Here is a 12251-nt window from a genome sequence, read left to right on the forward strand (position 1 = left end):
AGGAGGTTTCAGAGTTTTAGTCATTGTTTTGTTCTGGCGGTAAACCTGAAAAAATCCAAGTCAGACTCCAAAGGTTGGAGAATCAAAACCTGACAAAGAGAAATTCTATTTTTTCACATAGTTTGTTTGGCTGTAAACATCAAAAACTCCCAATTAACAAATTCCTCTCGACTGTTTAAGATGGAGACGTTTTTGTCCTGGTTGTTGCCAATCACCGCTAAGCTGGACATGATCCCAGATCCTGTCCTGAAGACAAACATAACTTCAGGATGTGGAAACGTCACCAGGAGGTGAGGAGCTCGTTTTAAAACATGGATGGTGCTGAGCAGAAATCCAACATCTCCTGAACATGACACGTCTACAGCAAAGGCACCAATCGCCACGATTCGATTCAAAGCCAGGCTTCTTGCATCTACTGGACATTTGGATTAAAAGGTGACGTTTTGCTGTGGAGATTTGGCTACATGTTTTAATTTTGGATGTAAAAGTTAATAAACTCTACAGGTTGAGACCAGGTGCGTTTCCAGCACTGATTAAATAAAATTAACCTTCAGTAATTATTATTTACATACATAAAGGAAAAACATCTCAGTTGCTTAAAACTACTTTAAAACTTCGGTTCTAAGTAGTTCAGTCTGGTTAATTTTTTGCAGATTTTTCAGAGGTCAGGAATTAAAACTGAAGCTTTGTTACAGTCAAAACTCAAAAAGTTTGGACCCTGATCAGTCAGATATGAACGTTTGTCATCATTTGTTTATGGTTTGCATCTGATTTGCGTGGAAATCGGCCGCACTGCGTTGAGCCGAAGCCTCTCCGGTTCCAGAGTTTCCCTTCACCTCGTGTTGGATCACATTTTCCTGTGAACAACGCGGCCGGTAACCCGAGCCGCCGCGGCCGGGCCGGCACCACCGAGCAGAGGCTCGTCTTCCGCCTCGCCCAGCGAGGTAACTCCAGGTGATCCGAGTCACACGGGCCACGGCTCGAGCCGATTGGCTGAGCCTGCCGTCCGTCACGCAGGTGAAGCCGGACCGGCAGCAAAGTCTGAAGGTGTGGCAGATAGACACATGGTCTCACCTGGGGAGGTAGAAACCAGGATCTGCATGGTTTTAGATGTTTACCGTCTTCTGAAGATCTGCAGCAGAGTTACTGTCACCGTCTGCCTGAGGAGTGAAACCTTTTCCCATCATGTCGTCTCTCTGCGACGTTTTGAGGAGATACAGGCAGGTTCCTCAAACCGAGGCGGACGGAGCGTTCAACTACAACCGGGCCTCAAACAGGCGAGGATTCCTGAACGCCGGTAGGTCCATTAACCTTCAGGCAACGCACAAATTTCACTGAGGTCCTGGAAGGTTGGCGTCGTGTCGGGCGTCGTGTCGGGCGTTTCTCGGCGTCGCCTGCATCAGATGATTAAGTCATGAAGGAGGAGCTGGTTCATGTGTTCAGGGTCCTGAAGGTCACTTGGTTGAACCCAGAGTTAAAGCTTCAGATCAAGATACTTCTGCTCAACAGAAATGCTTTAAACAAAACTATGAAGAGTTCAAAATGTTCTGAATTGTCTTTGTTCAGTCAGTGAACACAACCTGCTGCCTTCAGCATCGCCTTCGTTTCACCTCAGAAAGATTCACGGTTCGTGAATGAAAAGTCTCAACATTCAGCCCATCTGGTCTCCGGCTGGTGACCGGATGAATGACGAAGAGGTCGTCTGGGTTTCAGCATGTTGGAACTTACTTTACATTTTGCAGCGCTGCAGGTATTGCATCTCCGTCCTGCTGCGTTGACTGATGACAGATTCGATCGGCTGTAATCGTTTCCCTCGGCCGGCTGGATGAATCTGGTCGCTGTAATCCATCAGTCTTCTGCTGCGCGTCGGGATTATGCCGTCCTCTCCTCGCAGATTCGTCAGCGGACACTAAACCTGATGCATTGCCTCGGTTACCGTATCGAAGGCATGAAGCTCGTTTTCTGCTGCTGGCGAAACAAACAACCGAATCCAGTCGTTGTTGTCATTCAGCTCCCAGTTACAGTCGAAGGTCAGATTTTCATCATAAACGCCGAACGATTCAGATTACTGACGGTAATGTTGGCCTGAAAAATGTGATGTACTTTTTAAAAATCCTTGTAAATTTTCCACTAACATTTTCCAGTAGATACAAGCTCCTAACTCTTGTATCTAGTAAATTATATTAATCACACAACTAAAGATTCTTGAATAATTAGACCAATTTTACTCTTGTCTTGTTTCATGTACTCGATCAAAATACATAAAATCGACAAACGTTTTTCTCAAAAGATTAATAACATTCAAGTATTAAGTAAATGTTTTACCGTGTTTTGTTTTTCAGATGATTTATTTAAAAATGTTTTAAATCCAACTGAATTGTTTTTAATTTTACCAGATAATGTAATTAACATACCACTTTCCAAATAAATTGGAATAAATTTTTACACATAAAATAACAAAATGGTAGAAGTCAAACGTTTGTACCAGAAACAAAGTTTCTCTTAATTATCCTTTACAAAAAAATCCTTCAGACTGGAAGGACTGGATTCTTTAAACCAACCAGTTCAAATAAATTTTACCAGTTCAAATGGACTCGACCAGTGTTGCCAGGGAAACGGATCAGATATAAAATAAATGATCCCAGAATCTCGTTGATCAATGAAAACGTTGACTTTTAGAGCTGCATCTTGACGGTGCTTTAGGCCAGCTTGACGGTGCTTTAGGCTAGCTTGACGGTGCGCTAGGCTAGCTTGACGGTGCGCTAGGCCAGCTTGACGGTGCGCTAGGCCAGCTTGACGGTGCGCTAGGCCAGCTTGACGGTGCGCTAGGCCAGCTTGACGGTGCGCTAGGCCAGCTTGACGGTGCGCTAGGCCAGCTTGACGGTGCGCTAGGCCAGCTTGACGGTGCGCTAGGCCAGCTTGACGGTGCGCTAGGCTAGCTTGACGGTGCGCTAGGCCAGCTTGAAGCTGCGCTAGGCCAGCTTGACGGTGCGCTAGGCTAGCTTGACGCTGCGCTAGGCTAGCTTGACGGTGCGCTAGGCCAGCTTGACGCTGCGCTAGGCCAGCTTGACGCTGCGCTAGGCCAGCTTGACGGTGCGCTAGGCCAGCTTGACGGTGCGCTAGGCTAGCTTGACGGTGCGCTAGGCTAGCTTGACGGTGCGCTAGGCTAGCTTGACGGTGCGCTAGGCCAGCTTGACGGTGCGCTAGGCCAGCTTGACGGTGCGCTAGGCCAGCTTGACGGTGCGCTAGGCCAGCTTGACGGTGCGCTAGGCCAGCTTGAAGCTGCGCTAGGCCAGCTTGACGGTGCGCTAGGCTAGCTTGACGCTGCGCTAGGCTAGCTTGACGGTGCGCTAGGCTAGCTTGACGGTGCGCTAGGCCAGCTTGACGGTGCGCTAGGCCAGCTTGACGGTGCGCTAGGCCAGCTTGACGGTGCGCTAGGCTAGCTTGACGCTGCGCTAGGCCGGCTTGAAGCTGCGCTAGGCCAGCTTGACGGTGCGCTAGGCCAGCTTGAAGCTGCGCTAGGCCAGCTTGACGGTGCGCTAGGCCAGCTTGACGGTGCGCTAGGCCAGCTTGCCATTAGCGCCTGCAGAGCAGTAAAACCTCCCAGATTTTCCGATTTCCTCTGCTGGAGCCTCATCATGTCTGACAGAAATTCTCTGTTTCAGGTCAAACACAATAAATAAACTTCATGAATGTTCAACATTTCTTTCTGCTTCAGCCTTTTGAAGTCCAGACTTTTACTTCCTGCTGAAATCCCGTCGGTGTTGATGTGGCATTGCCGCCGGCTGCTGCCAGTCATGACCAAGCTCTGCTCTGGCGGTTCTGCCTGAACGGTGTTTTATGAAGTCGTCTTTAACGAAGCGTTTCTGGAGCAGTAAGTCGCTGAGTGCCTGCTGGGAAGCGAAGCAGAGGGATTCTTTTCTCCCGCCTGGCAGCAGAAATCCGTTTCTTCCTTTTTGGTATTCGCGTCGCGACTTCAGCCGTCTCGGGTTCAATCGATTCATCTGTTGAGCTGAGCTCACCTCATCGAGCCGCTGTTGACCTTTGACACTTTGAAGAGAGGAGGAATCGCTGCACAAATTTATTTTGTTTTAAAAGTTTCTGGATCTTTGATTTGAGAAAACATTTTCAGGAATGAAAATCTTTAAAACATCCATGGAAATATTTAAATTTTTTCCCCATTCCTTTTTCTGCTCAACCATCTTTATTTATTCCATTTTTCTCTTTTAATTTACGTCATTTATTTTGCCTTATTGTTCCCTTAAAGCCCAATAATTTACATTTATTTTACAATTGCAAAATGTGTTTCCTTATTGATTTATTTATTGATTTACTGAATTTAATCAGTAACCTTGTGGTAATTATGATCCATCTGATCTGCAGATGGATCATAATAAGCTATATTATGGCAGAACGTCTGTGGGTTCTGCCTCGGCCTCCGGTCGACCCGCCGTCGACCCGATCCTCGCCGTGACTCTGACTCATCGCTGCTTTTTGACTCACTGAACTCGTTCGTGTTGGGAGTCGGGTGGCGGCCGCTGCAGACGAAGTCGGGCTGATGTGTGGATGAGTCATGATGGGCTGGCGGATCCAGAACCGGTTTTGGTTCTGCAGGTTTTTAAACTGCAGCAGGTTCTGTTGGTTCTGATCCAGCATGTCTGTTTGTCTCGTTTCCAGGAGTGTGTGGCTGCTGCGGGCCCCTGAGGCCCCGCTACAAGCGTCTGGTGGACAACATCTTCCCAGAGGATCCCAAAGTGAGTCCAACAAGGTTCTGCACTGGGTGTCCAACTGAGGCCCGCGGGCCGGCTGAGGCCCTTAAAGTGATTCTGTTAGGGCCCCGACCACAAGTTAAATCTGGTGAAAATGTTTGGCCAACAAAATGGAAAACCGTTGGATTTTTAATAATTTGCAGATTTTATAAAAATTTGCAGCTAAAAAAGAAAAAAAAATCACAGTTAACAAATGTTTGCTTTGTAATGAATTTTGTCAGTAGTTTTATTTTTCAGCTTTTGTCCATCAGGGCAAAAAGTTTGGACATTTCTGTTTTGAAGCTGCAGTGTAACTTTTATCAAACATATTTTTAAAAATATTTTTGTTGAAACTGTCGTCATGTTAAGAGACTGATAATCTGAGAAAAGATCGAGCTTCTCTGCCTATGCCAATTAGAGAGAACCAATCAGAGCCAGGAGGCGGTTCTTAGTGCTGTCAATCATTCCCCAAGCTAGCAGTCTGTCATTAATGCTAAGGCTAGTTAGCATAGCCACCGATGACATTTGATGAACAACTTTCCTGAATTGTTGTTTCTGCTCCACTAGCGCGTTTAGCAGGGTGTTGATTGACAGCGCTCAGCCCCTCCTCCTGGCTCTGATTGGTTGTTTCTGGTGCAGATGGGAAGATCAGCTCAGGAAGCAGGAGGTCGATGTTTTCACAGATTATCCTCATACTGTCTGCACATGGCCACAGATTTAACAAATATGTAAAGAACATGTGGTTTTATAAGTCAGGTACTGCAGCTTTAAGGTTTTAATCTGTTTTATTCTGAATTACAGGTAAAGTTTAGGTTTAATTATCACATTTAAAAGCTAATGAAATATCAAGCGGTAGATCTGAGCGTCGTCGGCGTATAAATGAGCAGGAAGTTAAACTCTGAGGCTCTGGGAGGAATGTTTTGCCGTCTGGACCGACCGTTTTCTCCGCTCTGCTTCCTGCCAGGATGGCCTCAGTAAGTCGGACATGGAGAAGCTGACGTTCTACGCGTGTCGGCGCCGGAGAAGCTGGACCGGATCGGGGCGTACCTCGCCGACCGGCTGAGCAGAGACGTGGTGCGGCATCGCTACGGGTGAGGAGTCGGTCCAAACGAGCCAGGCCAGAACCTGCGGTCTGGGTCTGATGGCAGCCATCTTGCCTGTTGCGGGTTGCAGGTACGTGGTGATCGCCATGGAGGCGCTGGACCAGCTGCTGATGGCGTGCCACTCCCAGAGCATCAAGCCCTTCGTGGAGAGTTTTCTGCACATGGTGGCCAAGCTGCTGGAGTCCAGAGAACCGGACCTGCAGGTTCTGGGAACAAACTCGGTAAGCAGCGCCACCATCGGGTCACACACAGGTTGTCACTGCTCTGGAGTGACGGAAACTCAATTTCTTTCTCCTTTAAATCTCCTGTAGAAACCAGTGAAGCTTCAATACAATAAATGGCTTTATGGAAAATTAATGTGCCAAATGTTGCATCCAAAAATAAAAAAATAAGAATTTTCAAGTTATTGTTTTAATTTTCCATTTTGTTTTCAATTTATTGCTTTTATTTTTTCATTAATTGAGAAAAAGAAATTATAAATAAGACAAAACTGGATGAATCAAAGTAAAAAGTAGAAATATTAGAGGCAAAATTCAAAGTAGGATTTAAGAGTGACAGTAAAATACGGCATGCAGAATATTGAAAACCTAATAAAATGTGACAGTAAATACTATTTTTTATGAAATGCATGAAATAAGAATGAGAAACATTAATAATTAAATAAAAAGGGAAAATTAAATTTGAAGAAAAATGGAAAAATCCAATAGAGTCAATGTTAAATTAATACTATTGAAAATGATCTGATTTTTTACTTTTTAGGTGAAATATTAGCCATTTATTTCTCTCTTGCCAGTTTTGGCAGGATTAGTCCTCCATATCCTGACCAGGAGCAGCAGAGACTAAAACATGGAGGACGGTTTATAGATCAGAACCACCTGATGATGATCCATCAATCTGGAGGTTTTTAGGAGAGGCAGCGATGCCGCAGCAGCAGCAGCGATGCCGCAGCAGCAGCAGCGATGCCGCAGCAGCAGCAGCGATGCCGCAGCAGCATCTGGAATGACCTTACAGACGTTCCTGCTCTTCATGCTGCAGAAATCGAACTGCTGCTGGCGGTAAAAAAAACAAGCAGGCTGTGAAGTGAAGCTTCATTTTTAACTGTTTGTTAGCAGATATTAAAATCTCCTGAGTTTTTTTTTTCGTCCCTGGATCAGGAGAAGCGAGGCTGCTTTTGCTATAATTGCACTTTAATGTTTGCCTCCATGTGCTGCGCAATAAATCCCAGAAAATATGAGCTCATAATCCACAAAGTTAGCTATTAAACTGAAACTTATTACCGTATTTTTACGAAATGGGCTGAATCTGTCAGTGGGCTGCAGCCCAGACGCTGGTGGAGGTTTAAGAGCTGATTCTGCTCTCGTTGTGGCCCAATAACACACAGAGGAAATCGTCCTAACGCTGCTTCCAGATCTGTTTCCTCCAAGTCCTCTGAAGGTGAAACAGAAGTAGTTTCCTCGGTTCTGTCATCCTGGCTATTGTTGGCGCTCCATCTGAGCCGCGGGTTCAGATGGACCTGCATTATTTATGTGTGGTATTTATTCTGTGACAGAGGAGAACCGATGCAGAACCGCGGCAGTTAGATTTTCCCATGGTGGTCGCAACACATCTGCTTCACTTTGCTCTGGTGGTTCAGGAAGGCTGCGCTGCTTCCAGTCCATCATCACCAGTTTAGTTGATTTAGTTTTTCTAAACATTGTTTTTGTTGCTGCGATCTCAGATTTGTCAAAGAAGAACCAAAAACACAGAAACAGAAAAAAACTGAAACGACGCCATCCTAACAGAAATATCTTATCAGCTGCGTTTCCATTACAAATATCTGCTGATGATTAAAAAAACCAATTTCCCATTTGCTATGTTTCCATTAAATAAGAAATTAAATTATCTCTTGTGAATAAACTTGTTTGGAGAATAAGTCATTAAAAATGACAGACATAAACAATTACATGAGATGCATTCTTGATTCAGCCATAGCACTCATCATCCATCAGCCAATCACAGGAGACCGTCAGGCGTTGGAGCATCAAGCCCCGCCTACTTTGAGCGGCTACATAAAATCTGGTCGGTGATTTTCCAGGAAAGCTTTGGATTCATCACGTTGGAATAAAACGAACTTTTTTTGAGCTGAGATTTCATGAGAGCTCTGAAAAAAACTAAACAAAACCATCGTCCTCTGACCACTTCCTGTCGTCGTCTTCGATGTTTCCAGCAGTAGTAACATCCGGCTGTTGATCATGTGACTCATATGATGCGAAAAGTGTCTCCATTGCAGTTTTGTGAAATAAATTTTGATGCAGCTGAAAAACCGTCCTTATGCGAACCCAAAAGCGTTTCATCAAGAAAACGTGTTTTTTTAAAATGCTGCGTTTCCGTTGAGCAAATTTATTATTTTGACTCCAATTTGCACAATTCCATAGTTAATGGAAACGCAGCTACAGTTGGGTTTGCTGCTAAGTGGATGAAGGTTCAGGTTTACCTTCAAGCTTCAGAAATCAGAAATGTTCCTGTCGATGTTGCGGCACCCACACTGCGTGTGGGCGCCGTGCAAAAAGGGCGCCAGATCCATTTGTGTAAATGATGTGATGCATCATTCACATGCAAGATGATGATGTTTAACTTTTCTTTGGATGCAATTTGATCACATTTGTTTATTCTTTTATTCTCTTTACACATTTTGGCTTCTTTAAAAGGTAAAATGAGAGAAAGATCCGGATCTGTTCTGCACGTCTGCTGCTGTTTCACTGCTTTATATAGAAAACATTTTATGACCAGTTGAACTGTTTCGAACAAGGCTCCTTACATTTCAATCTGTGCTGCAAATCTGTTGTTTTTAAAGTTTTTCTATGAGAAGGTGACCCAGGAGAGGGAAAACAAGTCGTGGTGGGAGGAGGTGATAAATCACTCCACAGGCAGCAGAACAATGATTCTTATTAAAACCCAAACATCTATCTTTGCTGTACTCCTACCAGCTTATGTCCAGGGCTCTTATGTCCAGCTTCACATGCATTTTGTCGTTTCCTGCATCTTCTGTCATCTGTCTCTGTTAATGAGTCCAATGTTCAGCGAGTTAATAACCTGGACGTGATGTTTCATACCTAATTTATCAACGTTGGTTGACAAATTAGGTATAAAACATTTGATCTTTAAGATTTTGCTCCAAAAATTCCCACAATAAAATCAGAGTTCTGGTTTTCTGTCCATAATTAATCCCTAAATTACAGAAATTCAGATTTTAAGCACCGCAGTGACTCTGTAACATGAACTCCTGACTAAAGTCCATTTGTTTCCTTCTGTTGGCTCCGTCCTCCTGCGGTTTCACACGTTTCCACTCAGATGGTCAGCAAAGTGTCGGCTCCATCATCGCAGCTATTATTAAACCACAGAAATCACTTTGTTTCTGATGTTTCAGAACTAAACTCTGTTAAACTGTTATTAATGTACGAAAAAATTGATTCCTAATTTTTTAGTATGTAAAGAATCACTTTAGCATCACTGCAATTTACAAATGTATACATAAAAGCAGTAACACAACTATAAATCAGGATCATTGTTAAAAACATAATTTTACTTTATTTGGTAAAATTAACTTCTACAGTAACGCCTTGAACATTAAAATATGAAAATCGCTTCACTTATGGAAAAATTAATAATTAGATTGAAAGTGTTGAAATGCCTGAACGTTACTGCAACTTGCAGCATTTTTACTGGAATATTACCTGAACCGGGTGGGTAATTATACAGGAGCTCCTCCCCCCAAGACAGTCAGGCTCCTCCCCCCAAACGGTCGGGCTCCTCCCCGCAAACGGTCGGGCTCCTCCCCCAAGACAGTCAGGCTCCTCCCCCAAAACGGTCGGGCTCCTCCCCCAAAACGGTCGGGCTCCTCCCCCCAAACGGTCGGGCTCCTCCCCGCAAACGGTCGGGCTCCTCCCCCAAAACAGTCAGGCTCCTCCCCCAAGACGGTCGGGCTCCTCCCCTCAAACGGTCGGGCTCCTCCCCGCAAACGGTCGGGCTCCTCCCCCAAAACAGTCAGGCTCCTCCCCCAAGACGGTCGGGCTCCTCCCCCAAAACGGTCAGGCTCCTTCCCCCAAGACAGTCAGGCTCCTCCCGCAAACGGTCGGGCTCCTCCCCCCAAAGCGGTCGGGCTCCTCCCCCCAAAACGGTCGGGCTCCTCCCCCCAAAACGGCCAGGCTTCTCCCCCAAAGCGGTCAGGCTTCTCCCCCAAAACGGTCGGGCTCCTCCCCCCAAAACAGTCAGGCTCCTCCCCCAAGACGGTCGGGCTCCTCCCCCCAAAGCGGTCGGGCTCCTCCCCCAAAACAGTCAGGCTCCTCCCCCAAGACGGTCGGGCTCCTTCCCCCAAGACGGTCGGGCTCCTTCCCCCAAGACGGTCGGGTTCCTCCCCGCAAACGGTCAGGCTCCTCCCCCAAAACAGTCAGGCTCCTCCCCCAAGACGGTCGGGCTCCTCCCCGCAAACGGTCGGGCTCCTCCCCGCAAACGGTCGGGCTCCTCCCCCAAAACAGTCAGGCTCCTCCCCAAGACGGTCGGGCTCCTCCCCCCAAAACGGCGAGGCTTCTCCCCCAAAACGGCCAGGCTTCTCCCCCAAAACGGTCGGGCTCCTCCCCCCAAAACGGTCGGGCTCCTCCCCCCAAAGCGGTCGGGCTCCTCCCCTGAAATGCTCAGGCGTCTTGCATCAGAACTTGCAGGTCCACGTGCCAGATAGATGGCGGAGGGGTTGTTTCAGGTCCTGATGTGATGAAAATGGGTAAACTTTTATCGTTTGCTTGTTTGAAAGCTCGATTTTCTCTGCCTGAGAACACGACCAGATTAAAGCGTCCCTGTTGCTGATAGTCGGCGCCGCGGATCGAGGAAAGCTGATTTCCTGCGGAGATAATTCTGAGTTTGAGTGAAAATGTCAAGAGACTCGTTTTAAAATCCTCCATAATTGGCAACTAATCTTTTTCTCAAATATTTTTCATGTTTTTCACAACTAAAATCCATATTAATGTCTGAGATGAAGAGGACAAACTCCCCCTGTAGGACATAAAAAGCCTCACATAATTAGTTCCTGTTTCATCTTTTCATCATTTCTTTCATTTTCAGGTTTTTTGAAGCAATTTTAGGAGTAAAAAAATTCAGATGTCTTTATTTATGTCTCCTGCCTGCGAGTCGACTGTCAGACCAGCTGATGGGAACATCGCAGGCTGATAATGGTTGGTTTCTCTGTCATGGCTAAAATGGATGCTGCTTCATTATACCAATTAACTTGCATAATAAAGTTAAAACCAGCCCATTTCACTCGACGGCCTTAATGCCTTCTCATTTCAGCCGGGAGGAAACAGAATCAGAGGTTAAACTGCTCTGCCATCCAGCAGCCTGAATTATCCTCACTGCTGCTGTTCAGCCACAATCACCTCTTAGCAGAAGAATCATTAGCGAGAGGACGCCTTTTGCTCTGACTGTAACGTTTTCACTGCTGGTGGAGCGTCAGCGAGTCGCTGCTTCCACCAGCCGTTATGGTTTGAGGAGCTGGAGCTGCTGCCGGGTCGTAGCGCCACAAAACGGGTCTGAAAACGAAACGCGCAGGTTGCGGTCTCAGTATTTTTACAATGAATGGACCTGGTTCTGCTGCGGTCGGACCTGGTTCTGATTCTCTTTCCCTGCTGTTTGGCTGTTGCAGTTTGTGAAGTTTGCCAACATCGAGGAGGACACGCCTTCCTACCATCGCCGCTACGACTTCTTCGTCTCCCAGTTCAGCGCCATGTGCCACTCGACTCACGAAGACCCGGAGACCAGAACCAGGTGAGTCCAGAACCAGACCAGAACCAGGTGAGTCCAGAACCAGACCAGAACCAGTTGAGTCAAGAACCAGACCAGAACCAGGTGAGACCAGAACCAGTTGAGTCCAGAACCAGACCAGAACCAGGAGAGTCCAAAACCAGATCAGAACCAGGTGAGTCCAAAACCAGGTGAGTCCAGAACCAGGTGAGTCCAGAACCAGGTGAGTCCAGAACCAGACCAGAACCAGGTGAGTCCAGAACCAGGTGAGACAAGAACCAGGTGAGTCCAGAACCAGGTGAGCTGAACTTTGGCTCCAACTGACTCGACTTCAGAGGGATTCACCTTGTTTTTATTTTTCTTACTGTGTAAAAATTAAAGCCTAACAAAATAACTTGTGTTGTTCCACATGGTTGATTATTAGGCCTTCTGATGTTTATTATTCAATAATTCAGTTATTTACTAACAGTATAATGTGAGTTTGTCAGACTGGTGGACGCTGGACCCCCCTGGGTTGGGTTCATGTTTCTGAGTCAGTCAGGGTTCAGTTTGAGTCGAAGCTTCATGTTCAGGGATGAAGGAGCGACAGATTAAAACCTTGTGATCCGTATTTCACCTGCCGCTGTGTAAA

General features: G+C 46.2%; 1 protein-coding gene across 1 annotated transcript in view; it reads left to right on the plus strand.

Annotated features, from left to right (window-relative positions):
• Positions 1-212: 212 nt before the first annotated feature.
• The window catches only part of LOC129351767 (protein EFR3 homolog A-like), a 43160-nt gene continuing 31121 nt past the window's right edge, over positions 213-12251 (plus strand). The window contains 7 exon segments of the mRNA XM_055020670.1: positions 213-290; positions 365-435; positions 4678-4754; positions 5713-5752; positions 5755-5839; positions 5922-6072; positions 11523-11644. Of these exon segments, the coding sequence (XP_054876645.1) occupies positions 229-290; positions 365-435; positions 4678-4754; positions 5713-5752; positions 5755-5839; positions 5922-6072; positions 11523-11644 (608 nt within the window). The 5' untranslated portion in view covers positions 213-228.

Source organism: Poeciliopsis prolifica, unplaced genomic scaffold, assembly GCF_027474105.1.
Source record: "Poeciliopsis prolifica strain line A6 unplaced genomic scaffold, Auburn_PproV2 SCAFFOLD069, whole genome shotgun sequence".
Classification (NCBI taxonomy): Eukaryota; Metazoa; Chordata; class Actinopteri; order Cyprinodontiformes; family Poeciliidae; genus Poeciliopsis; species Poeciliopsis prolifica.